General features: G+C 41.0%; 1 protein-coding gene across 1 annotated transcript in view; it reads left to right on the top strand.

The window, feature by feature from the left end:
* Positions 1-21,699, top strand: part of ABCC11 (ATP binding cassette subfamily C member 11) — a 152,133-nt gene that overhangs the window by 59,825 nt on the left and 70,609 nt on the right. The window contains exons 20-29 of the mRNA XM_049787396.1: positions 5,461-5,687; positions 5,795-5,932; positions 9,250-9,436; positions 12,065-12,154; positions 12,718-12,907; positions 13,377-13,536; positions 16,391-16,469; positions 17,645-17,758; positions 19,889-20,053; positions 20,156-20,296. Coding sequence (XP_049643353.1) covers positions 5,461-5,687; positions 5,795-5,932; positions 9,250-9,436; positions 12,065-12,154; positions 12,718-12,907; positions 13,377-13,536; positions 16,391-16,469; positions 17,645-17,758; positions 19,889-20,053; positions 20,156-20,296 — 1,491 coding nt within the window. The remainder of the gene's footprint in view (positions 1-5,460; positions 5,688-5,794; positions 5,933-9,249; positions 9,437-12,064; positions 12,155-12,717; positions 12,908-13,376; positions 13,537-16,390; positions 16,470-17,644; positions 17,759-19,888; positions 20,054-20,155; positions 20,297-21,699) is intronic.

The following is a 21,699-nucleotide window of genomic DNA, read 5'->3' as shown; positions in this document are numbered from 1 at the left end:
TTTTCACTCAACCCACTGTGCTATTGCACTAGCCCAAAAAAGGCTTTATGCCGTGTGTGTGTGTGTGTGTGTGTGTGTGTTGTGTGGTTTGTGTGTGTGTGCATGTGTGTGTGTTTGCTCTGATTTCTTTCTTTTTTTTTTTTTTTTGGTTTTTGGGCCACACCCTGTGACGCTCAGGGGTTACTCCTGGCTATGCCCTCAGAAGTTGCTCCTGGCTTCTTGGGGGACCATATGGGACACCGGGGGATCGAACCGCGGTCCGTCCTAGCCTAGCGCAGGCAAGGCAGGCACCTTACCTCCAGCGCCACTGCCCGGCCCCATGATTTCTTTATTTTAATTTAAACCTCTTGATTACAAAATTATTCATGTTTGAATTTCAGTCTTATAATGTACCTCATCCTTTACCTATGAACATTTCCCACTACCAAAATCCCCGGTTTCCCTTTTACCTTCCCACTTACCCGCCTCTGCAGGCCTTTTGTTCCTCTCTTTCTTTCTGTCTGATTCTATCTTTTTTCCCTTTGTTACTTTTTAGACAGTTGTTTGCCTATTGTTAATGAAAGGATACCATGCATATCACTTAATCACCATTCAATATCAGTTATTTCCTGAAGTTATCATTTCCTATTATCATTGTTATAGTGCTATGACCTGTGATATGTCTGCCCTCATTAAACTGTTCCACTATTTTTGGCAAGCTTCCTACCATGAACTGATGCTATTTGTCTTCCTCCCTATTGCGTTTGGATATTATCACCACACTATCTTTTATTTTTCTTATATCCCATAAATGAGTGAGATTATTCTATGTCTATCCTTCTTCATCTGACTCATTTCATTCAGCATAATACTATTCATATACATAATGTATAAGAAAATTTTATGACTTAATTTTTCCTAACAGCTGCACGGGATTCCAATGTAGATGTGCAATAGTTTATTAACTTACTCATATGTTCTCGTGTACTTGGGTTGTTTCCAGATTCTGGCTAGTGTAAATAGTGCTGAGATGAGTGCAGATGGCATTTTTATATTGTGTTTTTGTGTCCCAAGGGTATATACCTAGGAGTGTTATTGGCTGGATCATATGGGAGCTCAAGTTCCAGTTTTTGAAAAATATCTATATTGTTTTCCAAAAAGGCTGAACAAGTCAGCATTCCCACCAGCAATGAAGAGAGTCCCTATTTCCCTGCATCGGTGCCAACACTGGTTGTTTTTATACTTTGTGATATGTGCAATTCTCTGCAATGTGAGATGATACTTCATTGTTCTGAATTACATCTCACTGATGATTAGTGATCAGGAGCATTTTTTTCACGTGCCTATTAGCCATCTGTTGAGAAAATGTTCATTTTTTTCTCCCCATTTTTGGATGGGGTTAATTTTTTTTCTTGCTGAGTTCTACCATGCCTTGTATATCTTAGATATTAACCCATTATCAGATGGATATTGGGTGAATAGCTTCTCTCATTCAGTGGGTAGTCTTTATATCCTAGTCACCATTTTCTTTGAGGTACAGAAGCTTTTCAGTTTAATAGAGTCTCATTTGTTTATTCTTTGCTTTCATTTTCTGGCCAGTGGTGTTTCTTTCTTGAAGATCTCTTTAGCTTCAATGTGATGGAATGTTAGGCTTACTTTTTCCTCTATGTACCTTATGGTTTCAGATCTGACATCAAGGTCTTTTTTTCCTTAATAAATCTTTATTTAAGCACTGTGATCACAAGCATGTTTGTAGCTGGATTTCAGAAAACCCCCCTTCACCAGTGCAATATTCCCATCACCAATGCCCCCTCCCACACCCCTGCCTATATTCAGAACATTCTACTTCTCTCAAAGTCTTTAATCCATTTGTTTTGACCTTTGTGCATGGTGTTTGATAGAGGTCTGATTTTGCTTTTTTGCATGTAGCTGACCAGTTTTCCCAACACCACTTGTTGAAGAAGCTCTCCTTGCCCTACTTTATATTTCTTGCTCCTTTATTGAAGATTAATTGTATACATGGATTTCCCTCTTAGAATATTTATGTTTATTTCATTGATCTGAGGGTTTGTCTTTATTCCAGTACTATGCTGTTTTAATAACCACTACTTTATAGTTCAGTTTAAGGTTGGAGATTTTCCATGTGCATTAGAGAAGAATCTATAATCAGCTTTCTGAGGATGAAAAACCCTATGTACACCAACAGCCACTCTTATTTATTCCTTCAAAGCCCGTACATTCTTTTTTTTAAAGGTACCAAATAAGCTTTTTTTAATTTCAATTTTGACCAAAGTGGATTACAAATCTTTCACAGTAACTTTTTAGGTACATAGTGACATTGAATAGGGGCATTCCCACCACCAATGTTGTCCTCCCTCCACCCCTGTTCCCAGCATGCATCCCATATCCCCCTCCTTTACTCCCCATGTTGCTAGCATAACTGGTCCCCTCTGTGTCTAGCATATTGTAGATTGGGTGTCGATTCTGTTGTCATTGGCTTTGGATTTGGTATTTAAGTCTATACATTCTTTTTAAGGTTTAACTTGGTTTATCTATCAATAGATGGCAGTGTAGTGTTATAGTTTCTTACAACTATTGCATTGCTGTTGATATTCTTCTGGTCCACTAGCAGTTGTTTTAAGTATTTTGCAAGCTGAAACCACACATACCTTAGTGTTCAAAGAGATCAGTGCTTTCTTCCAGATAAGACTTGAAAATGTGCCTTTCCATACCTATTAGACACTAATCTAGACATGTCCAGTGCCACAAATGTAAGGGGAGGAATGTTGCAGAGGATATGACTTGCTTAGTTTGGTACCTAGAGACAGCTCTACTTTAATTGTGAAACTTCTTAACCTAACGTACATTTACCTATTAGCAGAAGCACCTCAGAGTGCTTTGTCCCAGGTGAGAGACTGTGTAGTTGAATACTCCTTGGCTCTCACTAGCCTAGTGAGCTCATCAACCGCAGAGGCTGCATTTCTTAGGCAACTACTGTGTCAATACCTGTTTCCAGAGACCATCTGTGTATTATATGTAAAGGAACCTAACTGCCTTGTGCTTGAGACTCTCATGAGCTTTGGAAACAATACAGGGAATTGGGTAATTTATTTTTTACTTTGTGTTCTTTCAGTAATTGTAGCATTTATTATTTATTTAGTTTTGGCTAACAGAAAATTCTAGAGGTAAAACTCAAGACATTTCAGGGGCATAAAAGTAAAAGAAATTAATAATTTGCACCTTGGACACTTGTTCCGTCCTCTTCCCCACCTTGGAAAAAAAACTGAACTCAGTTTCGTCAGTAGTATCCCAGCATTGGCAGTAAGCTGCTGTTGGGAACACTTCAGGATTTGAATAATTACTGTTTTTTTTTCTTTTGTTTTTGTTTGTTTGTTTGTTTGTTTGTTTTTGGTCACACACAGCAGCACTCAGGGGTTACTCCTGGCTCTACCTATGTTCAGAAATCGCCCCTGGCAGGCACGGGGGACCATATGGGAAGCTAGGATTTGAACCACTGTCCTTCTGGATGTAAGGCAAACACACTACCTCCATGCTATCTCTCTGGCCCCAAATGATTACTGTTAAGAGTAAAAACAACTCTAGTATCATCATGGTTTTACCACTAGAAACTGGTGTAACCTAGGAAAACTTCTCTTCTCTGAGCTTCAGTTTCTTTATTTGTAAAATGCGGAGGCTGATTTGAATGCCCTGATAGAGCCCTTCTACTTGGAGCATGTCCACTGTTTTTAGAGAGTGAGTTAGAAATCTCTTTATTATTTCCTTTTACTATTTTTGAGATGGATACTTTATGATAGTGTTAAAAGTTTATGCTTTTAGTGTATAAAATTCCTGCATCAGAATAACCTTCATCTCTGTCTCATGATTTCTTCTTGTTCAACCCATTCTTCCTTACTCCTCCACAACTCTCATTCCTACTTGGCAATCTTAGAACTGCATCAGATTTTAAGGGATTGTTTTCTTTTTCTTTTCTTTCTTTCTTTTTTTTTTAGGCCACAACCACATGTGCTGAGGGGTTATTCCTGGCTCTGTGCTCAGAAATCGCTCCTGGCAGATATGGGGGCCATATGGGATGCTGGGATTCGAACCACCTGGGATCCTGGGTCAGCCACTTGCAAGGCAAATGCCTTACTGCTGTGCTATCTCTCTGGCCCCTTAAGGGGTTGTTTTCTTTAGACACAGACAGTTCCTTTGCACACATGAGTGAGATCATCTAGCATATACCCACTGTCTGACTTACTTCACTTAACATGACAGTTTTTAGTTCCACCCAGGTTTCATCTATCTTTCAGCTGAGTAGGATTCTATGGTGTGAATATATTGCAAATTATTTAAGAGTGCCTTTAAAGAAGGGAAAATCGGAGACCAAGGAGATAGAGCAGTAGGCTGCTTTGCATGTAGGAGCCTTAAATTCAGCACTAGTACCAAAGAGCACCACCAGGTGCAGGATAAAACCAAAATAACAAAATAAAACGGCGGTAGTCATGGTTAAATTATTCTTTTTTTTTTTTTTTGGTTTTTGGTTTTTGGATCACCTGGCAGCGCTCAGAGGTTATCCCTGGCTTCATGCAAAGAAATCACTCCTGGCAGGCTCAGAGGACCATATGGGATGCGGGATTCGAACTAATGACCTTCTGCATGAAAGGCAAATGCTTTACCTCCATGCTATCTCTCTGGCCCCGGTTAAATTATTCTTATGAGGTTTTACTGAATAAAATCACAATAGAGTCATTACTACAAATCTTTGGAGTTCCTTCATGAAAACAGGCCCATCTTTAGAAATAATAAGAGCTGATTTTAGTGGAATATTCTTGCAATATAATTCACATCCTTTCCTTACTTTCCGTTCCTTTCCTTTCTTCTGCTTTCCTCCTCTTTCCTCCCTTCTCTTCTCTTTAATGCATAATTAAGATATGAATCACATACCATAAAATCTACCCTTTTAAGTTGTACAAGTAGGAGGTTATGTAGTTCTATGCAATCTTCACCACAACTTCCTACAGCAGCACCAATTTTACAAATAAGAATATTGAGACTCAGAGAGGTTAAGTAAGTTGCACAAAGTCACAGGAGCAAGTGAAAAGAGTCAGGAAGCGGGGGATTCTAGCAGGTAAATAGGTATTTTTTATTATTTTATTAAGTTAAAATTCTTTTCAGTTATTCCAGAGATATATTCCCCCTTCTCATTGATAAGTTAGGTTTGTGAACTATTGTCCACAATAAAATGTTATTTTATTAAAATAGTTATTGTCCAAAATAAAATGTTAAAATAAAGTAAACATCTGAAAATCAGCAGTTCTTTAAAGACAGTAACTTCGCCATTTTGGCTTTTAAATATTGTTCTTCCCCGTTCTTCCTGATCTTCCCTGAGACAGCTCTTCAGAGCCTAAGGGCAACTGCTTCTTGTCCATCAAGAAAGACTTGGCCCTGTTCTCATGCTCTGGGTCACTTCTGTCCCTACAGGTTTTCCGCTGTCCCATGAGTTTCTTTGACACGATCCCAACAGGCCGACTCCTGAACTGCTTTGCTGGATACCTGGACGAGGCAGACAAGTTCTTGCCCACAATTACAGAACACACCCTGCTCCTGTTCTTGGTGGCGATTAGCGTCGTCGTGATTATCAGTCTGCTTTCTCTGTATATCCTATTAATAGCAAGCATAGTAATCATCGTTGCTTTCATTTACTATACGTGAGTGGATTTTTTCTTTTATTGGCCTGTGTTCGTGACTTGGGATGTGAGACCAGCAGGCACCAGGGGCTGGATGCCCTGAGTCACTCATTTCTATTCTAATGCAGATACTTTAGGAGGGCTGTCAATGTGTTCAAGAGACTGTTCAACTACAGCTGCTCCCCTATTTGCACCCACGTCCTCACTTCTCTGCAAGGCCTGAGCTCCATTCATGTCTATGGGAAAATCGAAGATTTTATCAGCACGTGAGTCCTGATGCTGCATCTGTAGATGATGCCAATCATGGGGTGGTAGTGAGTAGTAGAGGAAAAATACTCCTGAAGTTTGTATCATCTCCAGAAGAATCATAAAGGGTATTGCCTACTCACAAAAGAGAACAATATTCCATTTATTTCCTAGAGTCTCTGAAAAAGTATTAGGTGATGAGGATTAAGGTTTAAAGACATGTGGATATAATACACACCAAAGAATAGAATTAAGAGGAAAGAGGTTTGCCTGTATCAGAACCTCCTGAGTCACTTCTTTCCCTTGCTTCCAAACAGGTACCTAATTTGCATTCCAACTTTCAAAATAAAAAGATCTATAGAAATGCCTTTTATTGAAATGAAAAATACAATTCTCTAAAATTAGTACTAAGGTTTAATTTTCTTACTTAATCTTTTTATAAATACATCACTAATCATCAGGGAGATGCAAATCAAAACTACATTGAGGTACCATCTCACACCACAGAGACTGGCATACATCGCAAAGAACAAGAACAATCAGTGCTGTCTGGGATGTGGAGAGAAAGGAACTCTTATTCACTGCTGGTGGGAATGCTGTCTAGTCCAGCCTTATGGAAAACAATATGGAGATTCCTATAAAAACTGGAAATTGAACTCCCATATGATCCAGCTATTCCACTCCTAGGGATATACTTTAGGAACACAAAAATCCAATACAAAAATCCCTTCCTCACACCTATATTCATTGCACATATACAATGGTATATATACACAATGGAATGTTATCTAGCCATCAGGAAAGATGAAGTCATGAAGTTTTCCTATATGTGAATGTACATGGAATCTATTATGTTGAGTGAAATAAAATAGAGGGAGAGAGATAAATACAGAATAGCCTCTCTCATCTATGGGTTTTAAGAAAAATTAAAGACATTGCTGTAATTACATTACTGTAATAAGGTCCAGAGACAATAGAGTTAAGGGCTGGAAGGGCCGGAAGGACTGGCTCACAATTTGAAGCTCACCACAAAGAGTGGTGAATGCTATTAAGGAAATAAATACACTAACAGCTAGCATGACAATGTTAAAGATGAGAGAAGTAGAATGCCTGTCTTGAATACAGGCAGAGGTAGGGAAGGTGGAGGGGCATTGGTGGTGAGAATGTTGCACTGGTGAAGGGGGGTATTCTGTTTATGACTGAAACCCAACTACAAACATGCTTGTAATCATGGTGTTTAAATAAAGATAAAAAAAAAAAAGCATTTGGGAGATAGTAGATAGTACAGGGGTTAGGGTGCATCCCTGATACCACATGGCACCCAGCATCATTGGATACAGCTTTGAGGGTCCTCAAGCAATCTGGTATAGCATTGGAGACTTAAAACCATGCCACAGCCTTCTTGTTCAGACACTTCAGAGAGTACTCTGGGTCCCCAGGAAAGTGGGTGCAGGGTTCGGTGAAGGAAGAAGATACACTCAGTTGTTGTGGTGGATCATAATAGTGTGTCTGTTTCTTGAATGCTACAGGGATGTATTAGACATGAATTCTATATGTGAGAGACTGCCTACATTTGCTTCCTGCAAAGTTAAAAAATTGTACTTTCTTATTAGCAACTTATCAGTACTTACTGTTTAATCTATAAATTTCTTCACAACAGATAATTCACAGGCTACAAATCTTCTAAATAATAAGTTCCAACTAAAAGACAAAGTGGAGTTGAACCAGAGGCTTCTCTGGTATCTAAGGGCAAACTTGAACATCTCAAAGCTTTTTACTCCTAGGCTGGACCTTGGGTGTCAATTCTGATATAAATTAAAAGATTAGCAAGTTTTCCAGGTGTTTCTACAAAGGGCTCCTTTCATCTGAGTGAGCAGAATATTTTTTAAAAGACTGACTTTACTTTGAGAATTACAAAGTTATTTTTAAAATAAATTAAAACATTTTGGATAGTTATGTTCCAAATACGGCTTTATTTCTCTCTAGGACTCCTCATTATTTTTGAAGTCTTTAGTGTGGTTTCTTGAAGTCAATTTTTAAGTCTTGGAAATTATAGGGCCTAAATATATAAATATATTAGAATAGATTTATTTAATGGGAGACAGCTCACAACGTTTATGCCCCTGGAGAGTTATTTTTATCTTTCTTTTGATGCTGATTTTCCCAGGTAAAGTGATATTTAATCAAGGCTATATTTGTGTGTACTGATTTTGTCATCTGGAAGTAAATGCTCAACTATTTACATATTTAGCACAGCATCAGGGAGATTCTTATTAGGCCAAATAAATGTTTACAACTATTACTTAAGCTTGAGAAATACCTCCCTCACTTTTCAAGGAAGCGGCCACGCTGGGGGAGCCCAGTGGGCCTTCTGATTTTAACATTTTTTTTTAAATTATGGTGACAGTATAGCACCTTAGGGTGTCCTGGGTAATTCCTAGAATTGTATAGTCTGAACCAGTGTCCTCAGGCTCTTGCTTTGAATTGTGCCCAGTTAGCTGAGAATTGCCAGTGGACCCCGAGAACTGCTTGGACTCCTGGGAACTGCTTGGGAAGTCCCCTCAAAAGTCAACTAAATATGACCTTTACTATTTTAAACATGTTTTAAATTATGTTTTAAACATAATATTTATATTTGAAAGAAGATAGGATAACCAAAACATATTTTATAATGACCCAGGTTAAATAAAACAGAAAACCACAAGTGAGCAGGTGATAAAAAGCCACAGAAATTAGGGGAAATTAGAAGATTCGCAGTAAGGGACTCAGGGAATGCTTTGGCAAGGCGATAGATTCTGCTCTGGCCTAGAAACCTGGGTGTGAGAGTGTCTATGAGCTATAATAAAGGAGCTCTGATAAATGGACTAGGGGATGAAGCATGGCCTGACTCTCTCTGTGGCATTAGGGTGCACTAGGGTACACCCAAAAATTGCAGTTTCATGACCAGGACTGAGTGGATCCTGGAGCAATGCATTAAATCAACATTAAGACCTTCAGCATGTTTAGCACTCCTGTGACACGGTAGACATCCCTATCCTGAGGTGACAGGTCCTGACTTGTAGGTTCACTTTCCTTCACTCACAAATCCTGCTATATATTCACTCTCACAGCCAGATTCTGATTACTAAAGCCCAAAGTTAGGACCCAAGACATGTGCTGGGAAGAACCTCTTCTGAGATCTGGGTCATCCCTGACTGACAAGGGGCTTGGGAATTATCCCCGAAGGAAAGTAAGATTCTGCTGGTGGGAGCTGCTAGGGAGGGGACAGTGAAGGTTATATTGAGGAATGCTGGCAAGGTTCATGGTTATGTCTTACAGGTGCTTCTTTCATTTTTAGATTCCAAAGGCTAACTGACACACAGAGTGGCTACCTGATGATGTTTATATGTTCCACGCGATGGATGGCACTGAGAATAGATTTCATGACAAACCTAGTGACCTTGACTGTAGCCTTATTTGTGACTTTCGGCATTTCCGTTACTCCCGGTTCCTATAGAGCCCTAGCTATCAGCCTTGTGCTGCAGGTGAGTGAAGATCTCAGACTATAGAACTCGCCTTGCTGTGCCAGCAGCTTGTGAGTAGATGAGACTATTGTGACGGATCTATCTATGAACTCTGATGAATAATTTTAGGGTTTGACTATCTGTAGTCTAATAATGCACCATGCACTTTGTTTTCAGTATCCTTCGCTCTATTTCGTCCTCTTGCCCCTCATGTGGGAGTCTCTATTGAAATGTAGTTCATAGAATCAAGAATACTAGATTGAAGGGGAGTCTGGAAGCAGCAGATTCCAACATTGTTGTTCAAGTGGGGGAATTTAGTTACAGGAGGAGGTGTCTGTGAGGATAGCAGTGTTAGAAGCAGAACCAAGCCCAGAAGTTTGCCTCTCAGTTTCCTGGCCAGTGTTTTTCCATCTACTCTAATTTGGGGCTTAAAATTACCCTGGTAGGCTGTTAAAAATGCAGGCATTGGAATTAGGGGTACAGTCCCCATGGGAGAGAACCTGCTGAACAAGTGCAAGGACCTGAGTTACATCCCCTTTGGGTATGGCTTCTAGGAAAAAAAAAAGGTGGGTGTCTTGGGTTAGACTCTGAGAGAATTGACCATTTCTCCTTCTCCATCTAGGCTGATGGTATTGTTTCACTTGCACCATGGGGCTGACACAGTCAGAGTCTGATACTTGAGAACATAACTAGAGGGGTTTGGAGGCAGGCCCCAGTGGAGTGCACCCTGGGAATGAATGTTTTCAAGGGCCCTCAGGAATTCTAGTGGAGCAGTGTGCATACCTCCCACACTCCCTCACATGTAATCCTTGTGTGGACAGGGCAAACTGCTCCAGTTTCATGCTTACTGTTCTGGCAGTGAGTTCAGAGGCCATCTCTGCAGCAGCTCAGGGAATTTTGGCTGCACAAGTTCCAGTACATTCTCTTCTCTGGGGCTGTTCATTCACCATTCTCTCTATGATTGTGGGGCTTTCTCTAAGATGGCTTGTGATCTTGTGCCATCGCCCACAACCCAGTGCTGAGGCAGTTTTCTGAGCAGCAGCAGAGTGGTTGTGAGTCCTTGCAACAGGCTCTAATATACTTATGCACAGGAACTGCTTTGTGTGCAGTACCTAAAGATGGCTTTAGAGTTCATGCACACAGACAGCCCCTGTGTACTTTGCCCTTTCACTAGCTTCCCTAAACAGCTATTATGTGTGTGCTCACTGTGAGTAGATTTTTCCCTTTGTTTTTTTTAAGAGATTTTTATTTTATGAAAACTATTGTGACTTACAAAGTCCTTCCTAGTTGGGTTTCAGACAGGCCTATCCCACCAGCAGTGTTGAACTCCCTCCATCATATACCACAGAGTGTGTCCCAACCACCAGCTATATAATAGGTCCCAAGCCTGCCTGTGTAACAGGCCCATTTGTTTTATATTTTTTGTTTACTATTTTTGTTTATTGAGTTTAGTTGACATTTCCCCCCCACAAAGTTCCTTATAGTTGGGTTTCACACATACAATGTGTGTACAGGGTCAACCCCAACATCATTGCCAAACTCCCTCCACAATGAGAGTTCATCCCCTGCACCACCACTGCCCCCAGTCGACCAGCATAATAGGCCCAGTTAAAGTGTGTATTATTAGAGATTGGGTCTCTTGATTCCATTGTTGTTGACTTTGGTTTGGATATTTAGTTCTGTCCTTTTTTCTTTAAAATTTCCACTATGGGGCCGAAGCAATAGAGCACTGTTCAGAGTTCTTGTCAGTTGATTTCAGCAGGGGAAAAATAAGGATTTTTTTGACCTCTGACTTTGTTTCAGAACAGCAGTGGATCCCTACTTTCTTCTCAGTGTTGGCTGCCTGTTTGATATCTCAGTCCTGGCCTGGGCAATTTCCTCCAACTACCCTGCCTCCTGTCCACAACTCATTACAAATGAGAGCTTTATGTCACATGGAACATGATTTAGAACTTCCAGGATTTGGCTATTTCTCTGGTTCATATTTTTTCTTCTTATTCAACAAACCTTAGCTGTCTATCAGGGTCCCTGGAGCTGGTCCCACAACTCCAAGGGGTCTGTTGTCTTCTGCTTAAAGTTGTACATGACTGGTATTGTATGAATTCACAAAAACTTTATGTTCAAGCTCTGGGAGCAGAAAGACCCAGAGGGTCCTTATGTGGGACAGTGTTGGTTGGATTTTTAGAAGAGGACTTGGGGGCTGAGGTCACATTCATATTCAGGAAACTGTCTTAGTCTGAGGAATAGCTGTGGGGGCTTTGGGAACTTAAACATCTTGATATTTTACACTTCCTGATGCTTCTCCATCTCCTGATTTTTTACTTCTTTCCAATTACTTTTCCACCTCCTAAGGCTTCTCCACACCCTGGTGTTTCCCCTTCCAGTACTTCTTCACTTCCTGAGGCATCTCCACTTCCTAATATGTCACTGGGTTCTGATATATTTCCACTGCCTGAGGCTTCTCCACCCCTTGATGTTTCTCTTCCTTCCAATACTTCTATACCTCAGACTTCTTTATGTTTTGAGGCTTCTCCATCTTCTGATACATCTCTACCTCCAGAGACTTTTCCATCTTCTCATGCTTCTCCACCTCCTGTTGCTTCACTTCCTGTAACTTTTTTTTAACCTTCTGATACTTCTCCTTTCCAGATGGCATCTAACTTCCAGGCTGCTATTAGGATTGCTTCCGAGACAGAGGCATGCTTCACAAGTGTGGAGAAGATACTGAAGTACATGAAGGTGGGTCACAGATTTGAGGGGGGAGAATTGGAAGGCTGGGACTCAGTCCTGAGACCTCTGGAAATGCCCAAACCCTGCTGCTTGAGAGTTTCCCAGGATCCTGGACCTTCCTCCATCTTTGACCCACACCTGTGGGGCAAATTATTTTGCTGACTACAAGTTCTTTTATACCCAGAGGATCATTTTGAGTCTTCTTTCACAATATTCCTAAATGTAGGGGGAATACGTTAATAATAATAATATACTTTTCAGGAAATGAGGAATTGTCTAATGATAATGATAGTTGTTACTTCTAATTATATATAGTATAGGTTTCAGAGCCAACTCACCTGTGCTTATGTTCAAGTTTTGCCCTGTGGATAGCTTATCTAGCACTCTGTTTCCATCTTTGTAAAGGGAAAGATGGTAAAGTGTTAAGTTCACTGGATTGTGACAAGTTTTCATGTTGCTTGACCTTAATTCAGGGAAGTTGGTGTGGGGTTCACATCCCAAACAGTGGGAGGCCAATGGGTCATCAGAAGATGTGCAGAGATTGATAATCTTTTCTTTCTTTTAAAAAAAAGTACTGTGTCCCTGAGGCTCCTCTACATGTGAAAGGTGTGAGTTGTCCCCATGAGTGGCCACAGAGTGGAGAAATCATATTCCAGAATTACCAGATGAAATACAGAGATAATACACCCATAGTCCTCAGAGACATCAACCTGAAGATCCCTGGGCAAGAAACAGTGGGCATCGTGGGAAGGACAGGCTCCGGTGAGCTGAGTATACTGGGAAAACCCTGTCCTTGATTTTACCCTTAAGAGTCAGAGCTCTGGGGCCGGGAAGGTGGCGCTAGAGGTAAGGTGTCTGCCTTGCAAGGGCTAGCGTAGGACGGACCGCGGTTCAATCCCCCGGTGTCCCATATGGTACCCCCAAGCCAGGAACGATTTCTGAGTGCATAGCCAGGAGTAACCCCTGAGCATCAAACGGGTGTGGCCCAAAAAAACCGAGTCAGAGCTCTTTGAGGGGATAAACATGCTACTAGCTAGGTTTGTGCCAGACAGTGGGGATTCCATGGAGGGGAAAGTGTTTTAATAAGCATCAAATGAGACAATAAATGACCTTTTTTCTGTCTTTTCTGGGAGCATGATGAGCATGGTTGGGTGCACTGATTGGATGCACCAGGTTGCCTTGTGCAGTGACACAGGAAACCAACTGTGTTTACTTATTTCTTGCCCAACAGGGAAGTCCTCTTTGGGTGTGGCACTATTCCGTCTAGCAGAGCCTATGGCTGGCCAGATTCTCATTGATGGCATGGACATCTGTAGCATTGGCCTTGAGGATCTGCGCTCCAAGCTCTCGGTTATCCCTCAGGATCCCACTTTGTTCTCTGGAACCATTAGGCAAGTAATGGGGTGCCCTTCTGCATATCTCTAGTTTTTCTGGGCCTGTGCTTGGTCTCTCCTGGGCCACTCCTGCCAACCTGCTGCCTGGACGATTGAGGAAGCCTCTGACCAGACAAAGCAACACCTAAAATTTATTTAAAAACAAAAAAACTGATGTGATGCATTAGACCTCAGTTCATGGTGAAGTATTGTGTTTAATCTCAGCTCTCCACCCCATAAGGAGAGCCCACTGAGACTTTAGGCTGGACCTCATAAGTGTGCCTATGCAGGCTAAGTGTTCCAAAAGGGGAGAAGCTAGAAATAATCCAGTACCCCTATTAGTACCATGAAAGATAGAATTATCTTTTATCTCATTCCACACAATCCATTTCCAGAAGTAGACTTGGATTTGTGATTCTAATTGGGCAGTGACCATTAGCTGTGAGAACATACCAGGCATGGAGGGAGAACGAAGTCAAAAATCTCATGTTTCAGGGATATTTGAGTGGCATTCTTAGAGACATGAGGTGCTGTTCATTCATTCACCTACCTGCTCATTCATTTCTGAATCCTTCACCCCTTCATCTATGTAACTTGCCTTTTGTGAACCTTATCTAGACCTTGAGCCAAGGACTGAGGATAGTGACAAAGAAATTAATGGTGTAGCAAGGTGGCTTATAGTGCTATAAGACTTTTTAATAAAAATAAGAACAAAGTGTGTAGGAATCCTGGAAATGAGACAACTATCTCTGCCAGATTAATCTATAAAGATTCCCTAGGAGAGGGAATACTCAAGCAGGAGATTGAAATGTAAGTAAGAGTTTACCTAACCAAAAATGGGAAAATCTTTCCAGAAAGGGTACAGGGAATGGGAAAACATGTAGTGATTGAGTTTCTTTTAGTTGTTGGTTTTTTTTTGGAGGTGGGGTGGGAGAGGGTGTGGAAGAATACACCTGGAAGTGCTCAGGGCTTATTCCTAGCTCTGCTCTGAGGGATCAGTCTTAGCAGGCTCAGGGGAAAAATAGGTGTTGGGAATGGAACCCCAGTTGGTTGCATGAAAGGCAAGTGTCTTACCTACTATACTGTTGCTTTGACATTTTAGTAGTACAGTTCTGCCTTAACAAAAGTTTGTGTGTCTTGCTTGATATCTAAGTTATTAAAATATGATGGAGAATTTCTCTGCACTTGAGTGCTTTACCATATAGACTTAGTTAGCTGTAACAACCTTTCAGATAGACACTCTTTACAGGTGAAGAAACTGATCTTAGGGAGTGAAAGTTCCTTGTGTAAGGTCACACACACACACACACACACACACACACACACACACACACAAGAAAATGGCAAGGATGAGATATAATTTCAGTAGTCCAAGCCCATGACCAGTGAAATTCCCCATACTTTGCTGAAAAAATATTTGTATTAATTTTTAGTGACTGATTCTTTTTGTCTCTTATTGTGATGTGACAGAGCAGCTTAAACACAATTCTTTCATCAGTGGTTGAAGTCTACCATAAACTTGTCTATGCAAAAGTGTTGGGAATTATTATATCAGGCAAACGAGACACTGCCTACTGCTTCTTTGTCACCATCTAGCCCTGAATACATAAATGTATCTATCTGCCAAAAGTGAAGAATAGTGAATTGAAGTCATAACAGGTTTCATCAAGAACTGAGGAACATTAATTATGCCAACACAAATACAAACGTCAATGTGTCCAATGTCCTAACCTGATGTTATACATTCTAACCTGATGGTAACTGCCTGCAGTTGGTTAGGATTCCCTCCACTACAAAAAACTGAAAAACTAACCCCACCACAGTGAAATTCCATTTCCTACTTATGAGATGACAATAATAATACTTAAAAAAGAAAAATACAAGAGTACATAGCAAGTGTTAGTGAAAATGAGGAAAATTATGTACTGCTAATGAGTACAATTCAGTAAGAAATTAAATACAGGTTTGCCATATGATTCTGCAATTACATTTCTAGACACAGTTCCCAAAGATTTGAAAGCAAAAGCTTGAACAGTTGTTTGTAGATAAGTACTCACACATTACTCACAGTGGCCAAAGGTAGAAATTCAAATTTCCACTCATAGATGAACAGATATACAAAATTTAATGTATACTCAAAGTGAAGTATTTTCTAGCCATAAATAGGAATTCCATTTTAACATACAGCATGGGTATACCGTGAAAACACTATGTGCAATGAGTGGTATACATGTAAAAACAAAAGTATAATTATACTCATATGAGGAACTTAAAAGAGACATACTTACAGAGAGAAAAGTTAAAATACTAGTTACTTTCTCAGAAAATATCTCTACTGCATAATGTTGATTCAAGGCTGATTCAAGAACCTTTCCCTTCCAGCTCTGCTTTATTCTCAGGTTCCCTTAGGAACTCCATGAGATCTAGTCCTGAGGCAGAGTGGATCTGTCCTGTCAGGATGAGTCACTGAGAAAGAAACAAACCTCTTTTGGTCATTACTTTCAGCGTTCTTAGAGCCATTGACTGATTACCTTCTCATTCTCAAATGCATCACTGTGGCTAGAAGTTGCCACATGCAATTTGGCTCATACCTGAGTTATTTGCTGCATCCCTGGAACTACGTGAAAGCCCCATCAAGGCTATATTTCTTGAAGAGCTAATTCTCCCCAAATAAAACTGAGGGGTTGTTACATGCAAAAAAAATGGTATAGTAAGACACAATAGAAGCAAGTTCACATGGTCTTTTCTTGAGTTTCCCACTACCCAGCAGTTGGCTCAGCTCCATGTGTTCTTGGCCATTTGACTGTGCTTGTGGTAGAATACTCAGTGATGAAGGTTGGGCCTTGAATGCTTTCTCCCTGTCAAATGACAGATTCAACCTAGATCCCTCCAACTGCTACACAGACGAGCAGATCTGGAATGCCTTGGAGAGGACATATCTAGCCAAGACAGTAAGTAGCTCTAAGGCCTGAGAATGGGACTTAGGTTGCCTTCTCAAGGGGGGTGGTCCTTTGGGGCTTTGGGGTTCTCACAAGTGCTTCAGATGCTGCTGTTTTAGAATGTGGATTGTATAATCTGATATAGATGAAATGTTTGGGGTCTCTCCATAAAGGGCACTTGGGCACCAGTAGTGAGCTGTTTAGGCTCAGCAGTCATAGCTAAAGCAAAGTGGGCTCCCAAGGGATCCTGGGATCCTACTGGGAGACAAAGACACCAAACGAAAGAATACAGACACTTTTAGAGTGTTCTGCACTAGGGAGGAAGAATGGAGTCACAGACAAAACAGCTCCTTCACACAGGGTGTCCAAGTGAAGCCTTGTAAAGATAGGACACTTAGTGATACCAAATATTGAGGGGTTAGCAGGATGAAGACCTTGAACACATACCGTATTTTCTGGCGTATAAGACGACCCCCTAATTTTGCAGTTAAAACATTTAGGCCTATATTCGCTGTATCAGACAGAACGGTTCCTGTGCTGCAACTGTATGTACCACAGTGAGCCAATCACAACAAGCAAAGGTTCAAAGGTTATACTGGAATAGACTTCCTTTCTGAATCTGGCCAATCTGAGCAGGCTTTTTACAGTGTAGATTCGGGTCCAGAACATTGTCTAATTTGCATGCATAAAAAGCCTGCTTGGATTGGCTAAGTCAGAGAGGCGGTCAGAGCAGCCTTGCAGTGATTGGTGCAGAACAGTGTCTAATTTGCATGCATAAAAAGCCTGCTTGGATTGGCTGAGTTAGAGAGGCGATCCGAGCAGCCTTGCAGTGATTGGTGCAGGATCGAGTTGGAAAATTTGTTTTGTGGCAATATTCAGACAATTTTCCTTTAGTGCATATTGAAACATTTTTCGGAATATACTCGGCGTATAAGATGACCCCTTTCGGTTGACTTTTTTTTTGTTGTTTCAAAAGTCGTATTATATGCTGGAAAATACGGTATTTTAGACATAGGCATATTGTCTTCCGAACGCGTGAGTGAGAGGGCCACAATGTGGGAAGAGAAAGACCAATGGCTGGAATGAGGAGATGTGGGCAGGGGAGAACCTGGGATTTTTGTGTAGGTTTCAGCCTGCAGTACACAAGCCAAGACTCCTTAACCACCACTCTCCTCCTGATGATACAGGTCTCCAAATTCCCCCAGAAGCTTCACACAGAGGTGGTAGAAAATGGCAAGAACTTTTCTGTGGGGGAGAGACAACTGTTCTGCATTGCCCGAGCCCTCCTTCGAAACTCCCAGGTCAGCTGCTGAAAGGGCACAAGAGGCCAGAGCTGAGGTTTGGTGTGGGAACCCCTGGGACTATTTTTCACTCCATGTTGAACAATACTGAGCACCAGGCTGTGTTCTTGGCATGGAAATTCAAAGGCTTCCTCACATTACTTGTGGCAACTATATTTGTACCTGGGGTGTTGCGGGGGCACTGCACTAGGGGACTACAAACCTTGACTCTCCAAGACAAAGCTCTAGTGGCCGCCACCACCACCACCATCACCATCAACCACCACCACTACTAAGTCTGTACTTTCCCAGGAAAGCCAAAAAATGGAAACATCTCTTTGGAACTGACCCATCATACCTTCTTTTGGCAACTCTGTTTATTTGAATTAGGAATCAGACAAAAGTGCTTTAGGTAAAATTATATATTTGGGGGCAAGTTACTAAGCAGTGTTTAGGAAGCAAGGGTGAACCACCTTTGTGATACTTCACCAAGTAGACCAGGAGGTTTAATACCCTTGCCTGACTATGGGGTGCTGGGCCCAAGAAGTGCTGGATGCCACTAGGGCACACCTAGGATTCAGAGGATTGTCCCAAATTATCCCCCCAGGTTCAGGTTCAGATTTTCAAATATTTTTCTAGTAATTTTAGATATTTAACTACCTGGAGTAAGTAATGACCCCTCTCTCACAAGTAAGGCAGCAGGCACCCATATACACATGCCTTCCCCACTCACATAGGTAAACATACGTTCATGGAAACGTATAATGCATATGCACACATCCACCATCTTCACTCACACAAACAAATAGGCATGCAAAGGCACATAATGCATATGAAAACATGTACATGTATCCTTTACCATTTATACAGGTAACCATAGTCACGGAGGTGCACAATATGTAGAGATACACATCTACCCTCCATACTCACACATGACTGAAACCTAACTACAATCATGTCTGTAATCAAGGTATTTAAATAAAGATATATATAAAAAATAAAATAAAATGCACACCCCCTTCAAAAAAAGAATTGCATATGCACACACATGCCCAAAGCTACACACGAAAGGGCACATTCCCTACAACTCTTCATATACTCACATATATATTTTACATACTCACTTATACGCACATCTCTATCTTCACATATGTATATACTTATGTGATTACAGGGACACACTTATTTCAATGCTCACATTATACATGAATACTAGCTCATACACCTATTTTCACACACTAGTGATCAAATGCACCCATACATGCATATGTTTACTGCATATATACAACTCATATATCTTTGAACTCATGTATTTATACATGCAAAATACACATAGGCCTGCATATGCACACATATACTATGCCTCCAAAACATGTTGTGCTGTGTTTGTGTGAGCACACATATACACACCACAACCAATGGTTGTGTATGTCCCAGCTAAGGGCAAAGAACAGGCTGGCCTCATGGTGTTGGCAGTGTTAGAGGAGGGAGGCTTCCCCTCTGCTTCAGAGACTGAGTGACAAGAATTGTAATATGTGTGTGACACTTTCATAACTTCTCAGTTCCTCATGTCACAGTTATTTAGCTACTTGGTGCTGAAGCTGCTTTTTTCCCCTTATTTCTTAATTAGGGCTCTCACCTTTTGTTTTTTTTGTATTTATATTTCTGCCATCCTTGTGAGTTACTCATGACACTCTTCCTAAATTGGTTTCATCTTAGACAATTATAGCTGTGAAACCATACTTTCTGTACTTGCTATACTTTTCTAAACCATATTATTACTGAAACATACCGTACAATGTGCAAGCCAGGATGTTTATGACTTTCTAGGTTCAGTAATGCACTTGTCCCCTTTGGGACTTATTGCACTACTTTTAACCCAGTCTTTGGGAAGGTGATGAAACCTAAAAGGTCCGGGGGTATTTTTATCATCAAAAATTTAGTCCCATAGGCACTCAATAATAGTGTGCTTTCAGTTAAATCTAATATGTTTTTCACTACTGAATCTATTGGATAACTCGAGCTCAAAACACTTTTAGAGCTCAATTCAAATCTCTCATGCCAAGAAACTTGATGTATAAGTGGGAGTCTCAGGATTAATCCCTGACCTTGGAGCCTAAGGAGATTGGCTTCCCTTCTTGTATCCTCCAGATCATCCTTATTGATGAAGCCACGGCGTCCATCGATGTGGAGACAGAAGCCCTGATCCAGAGCACCATACGGGAGGGCTTCCGGGGCTGTACAATGCTGATTATTGCGCACCGTCTTAGCACTGTTCTCAGCTGTGACCGAATCCTGGTCATGGGCAATGGGAAGGTGAGAATATCCATCAGCTAAGGAAGCCATGTTTTGGTCAGTACTCTCAGTTTTCAGAGATTTTCAGTTTTCAGTCCCTCCCCTCCTTTGTCCATCTCCCAGGTTATCGAGTTCGACAAGCCTGATGTCCTGCAGAAGCGACCTGGATCCACATTTGCGGCCCTGCTGGCCACTTCAGTGAGTGAAGAAGGCAACATGGAGGCTGCATGTGGACAAAATACGGAACTGACAGAGGTTTCCAGAGTGAAGTTGTGAGGCATGCAGGCTGTGACCTTGTCCAAACTCAGCCTCTTCTCCAGAAACTGAGGCTAAAAGGTGGGAGGACTGCAACTAGGGCTCAGAAAGAATTGCAGAGAGCTAATCCATGGGTCCCCTATCCTGACAACCCACGACTATTTGAGAACATGAGACCAATGATTTGCATCTTTTAACTTTTCTACCAAGAAAGTTCACAATAATGTAAAAGATTTGATAATTCCGATCTGTTTAAAGTGTTGCAAATGAGTTTTAAAAAATAAAGAAAACTTTTGTTTTATTTTATATCTTTGTTATATTTTCTATGTGAAGGCAAACCTTTTGGCAACAGGAACAGAAACTTTCTAGGGCAGATCTGGAAAGGGGATATTTTTGTATCATGTTCAAAGAAAGGTCTAGAAAACATTCTGGTATGGGGGCCAGTATTCAATGAATATGCACCTATAGACAACCTTTTCCTGATATTTTTGGTTTTGTTATTAGCCTATACTAGGAGGTGCTCCTGGCAGTGATCAAGGGGCCATATGTGATCAAGGGAATCAAACTCAGGTTACTTACATACAAGGCAACTAACTGCCTTTTCACCTATATTATCTCTTATAATTTTATTTTCTGTCTGCTTTATTTTCTGCCATTCTGCCAAGTCCTGGTCTTCCTTCCCCATCTAGTCCAGTCATGGTCCATGAAGGCAGCAGCTAGCCTGGGTCACGTGCTCATTCCTTAGTCAATCAAGTTGCTAGACTACTGTGGGTTACATAGCCACACTTGGCCTGGGGTGGAATCAGCTACCCTGAATCTCATGTACTGAAATATGAAGGATTATTTTAAAAGAGAATAAAATTGAGATCCTCTTTCCATAAAGTTGATATGGATGCTGCCTCAAACAGTTTCTGTTACCATAAATAAATCTATTTACTAATTATAAGCATGAGGGTATTTAATTTCTAATATAATCAAATTGAAAAGCAGATCATTGTTGACCATGGACTCCTATACAATTAACAATATACAACTAGAAAATAAAATTTCAGAGGCCTGAGAGTTAGTATAGAGAGTAGGGGTTGCCTCGCATGCAGCCTTCCAATGGTCTGCTGAGCCCAGCAGGAGTGATCCTTGAGCTCAGAGCCAGAAGTAGCAATCCTGGGTGTGGCCCTCAGACAAATAAACAAACAACTTCAATTTACTTCTAGGGAGATTTATTTAGGGGGACAATAGGCTTTAAAGTCCCCCCCATTTTATTTTATTAAAGTACCCTAAGTTCTTTATTGCTTGTTTTTAGATCATGGTGCCTGATTTTGCCATAAGAAAAGCAGTTCAGGGGGCTGGAGCAGTGGCACAAGCGATAAGGTGTCTGCCTTGAGCACTCTAGCCTAGGACAGACCACAGTTCAA

Source organism: Suncus etruscus, chromosome 14 (assembly GCF_024139225.1).
Source record: "Suncus etruscus isolate mSunEtr1 chromosome 14, mSunEtr1.pri.cur, whole genome shotgun sequence".
Taxonomy (NCBI): Eukaryota; Metazoa; Chordata; class Mammalia; order Eulipotyphla; family Soricidae; genus Suncus; species Suncus etruscus.
Note: the sequence above shows the minus strand (reverse complement) of the source record. Positions and strands in the feature narration are given on the sequence as shown.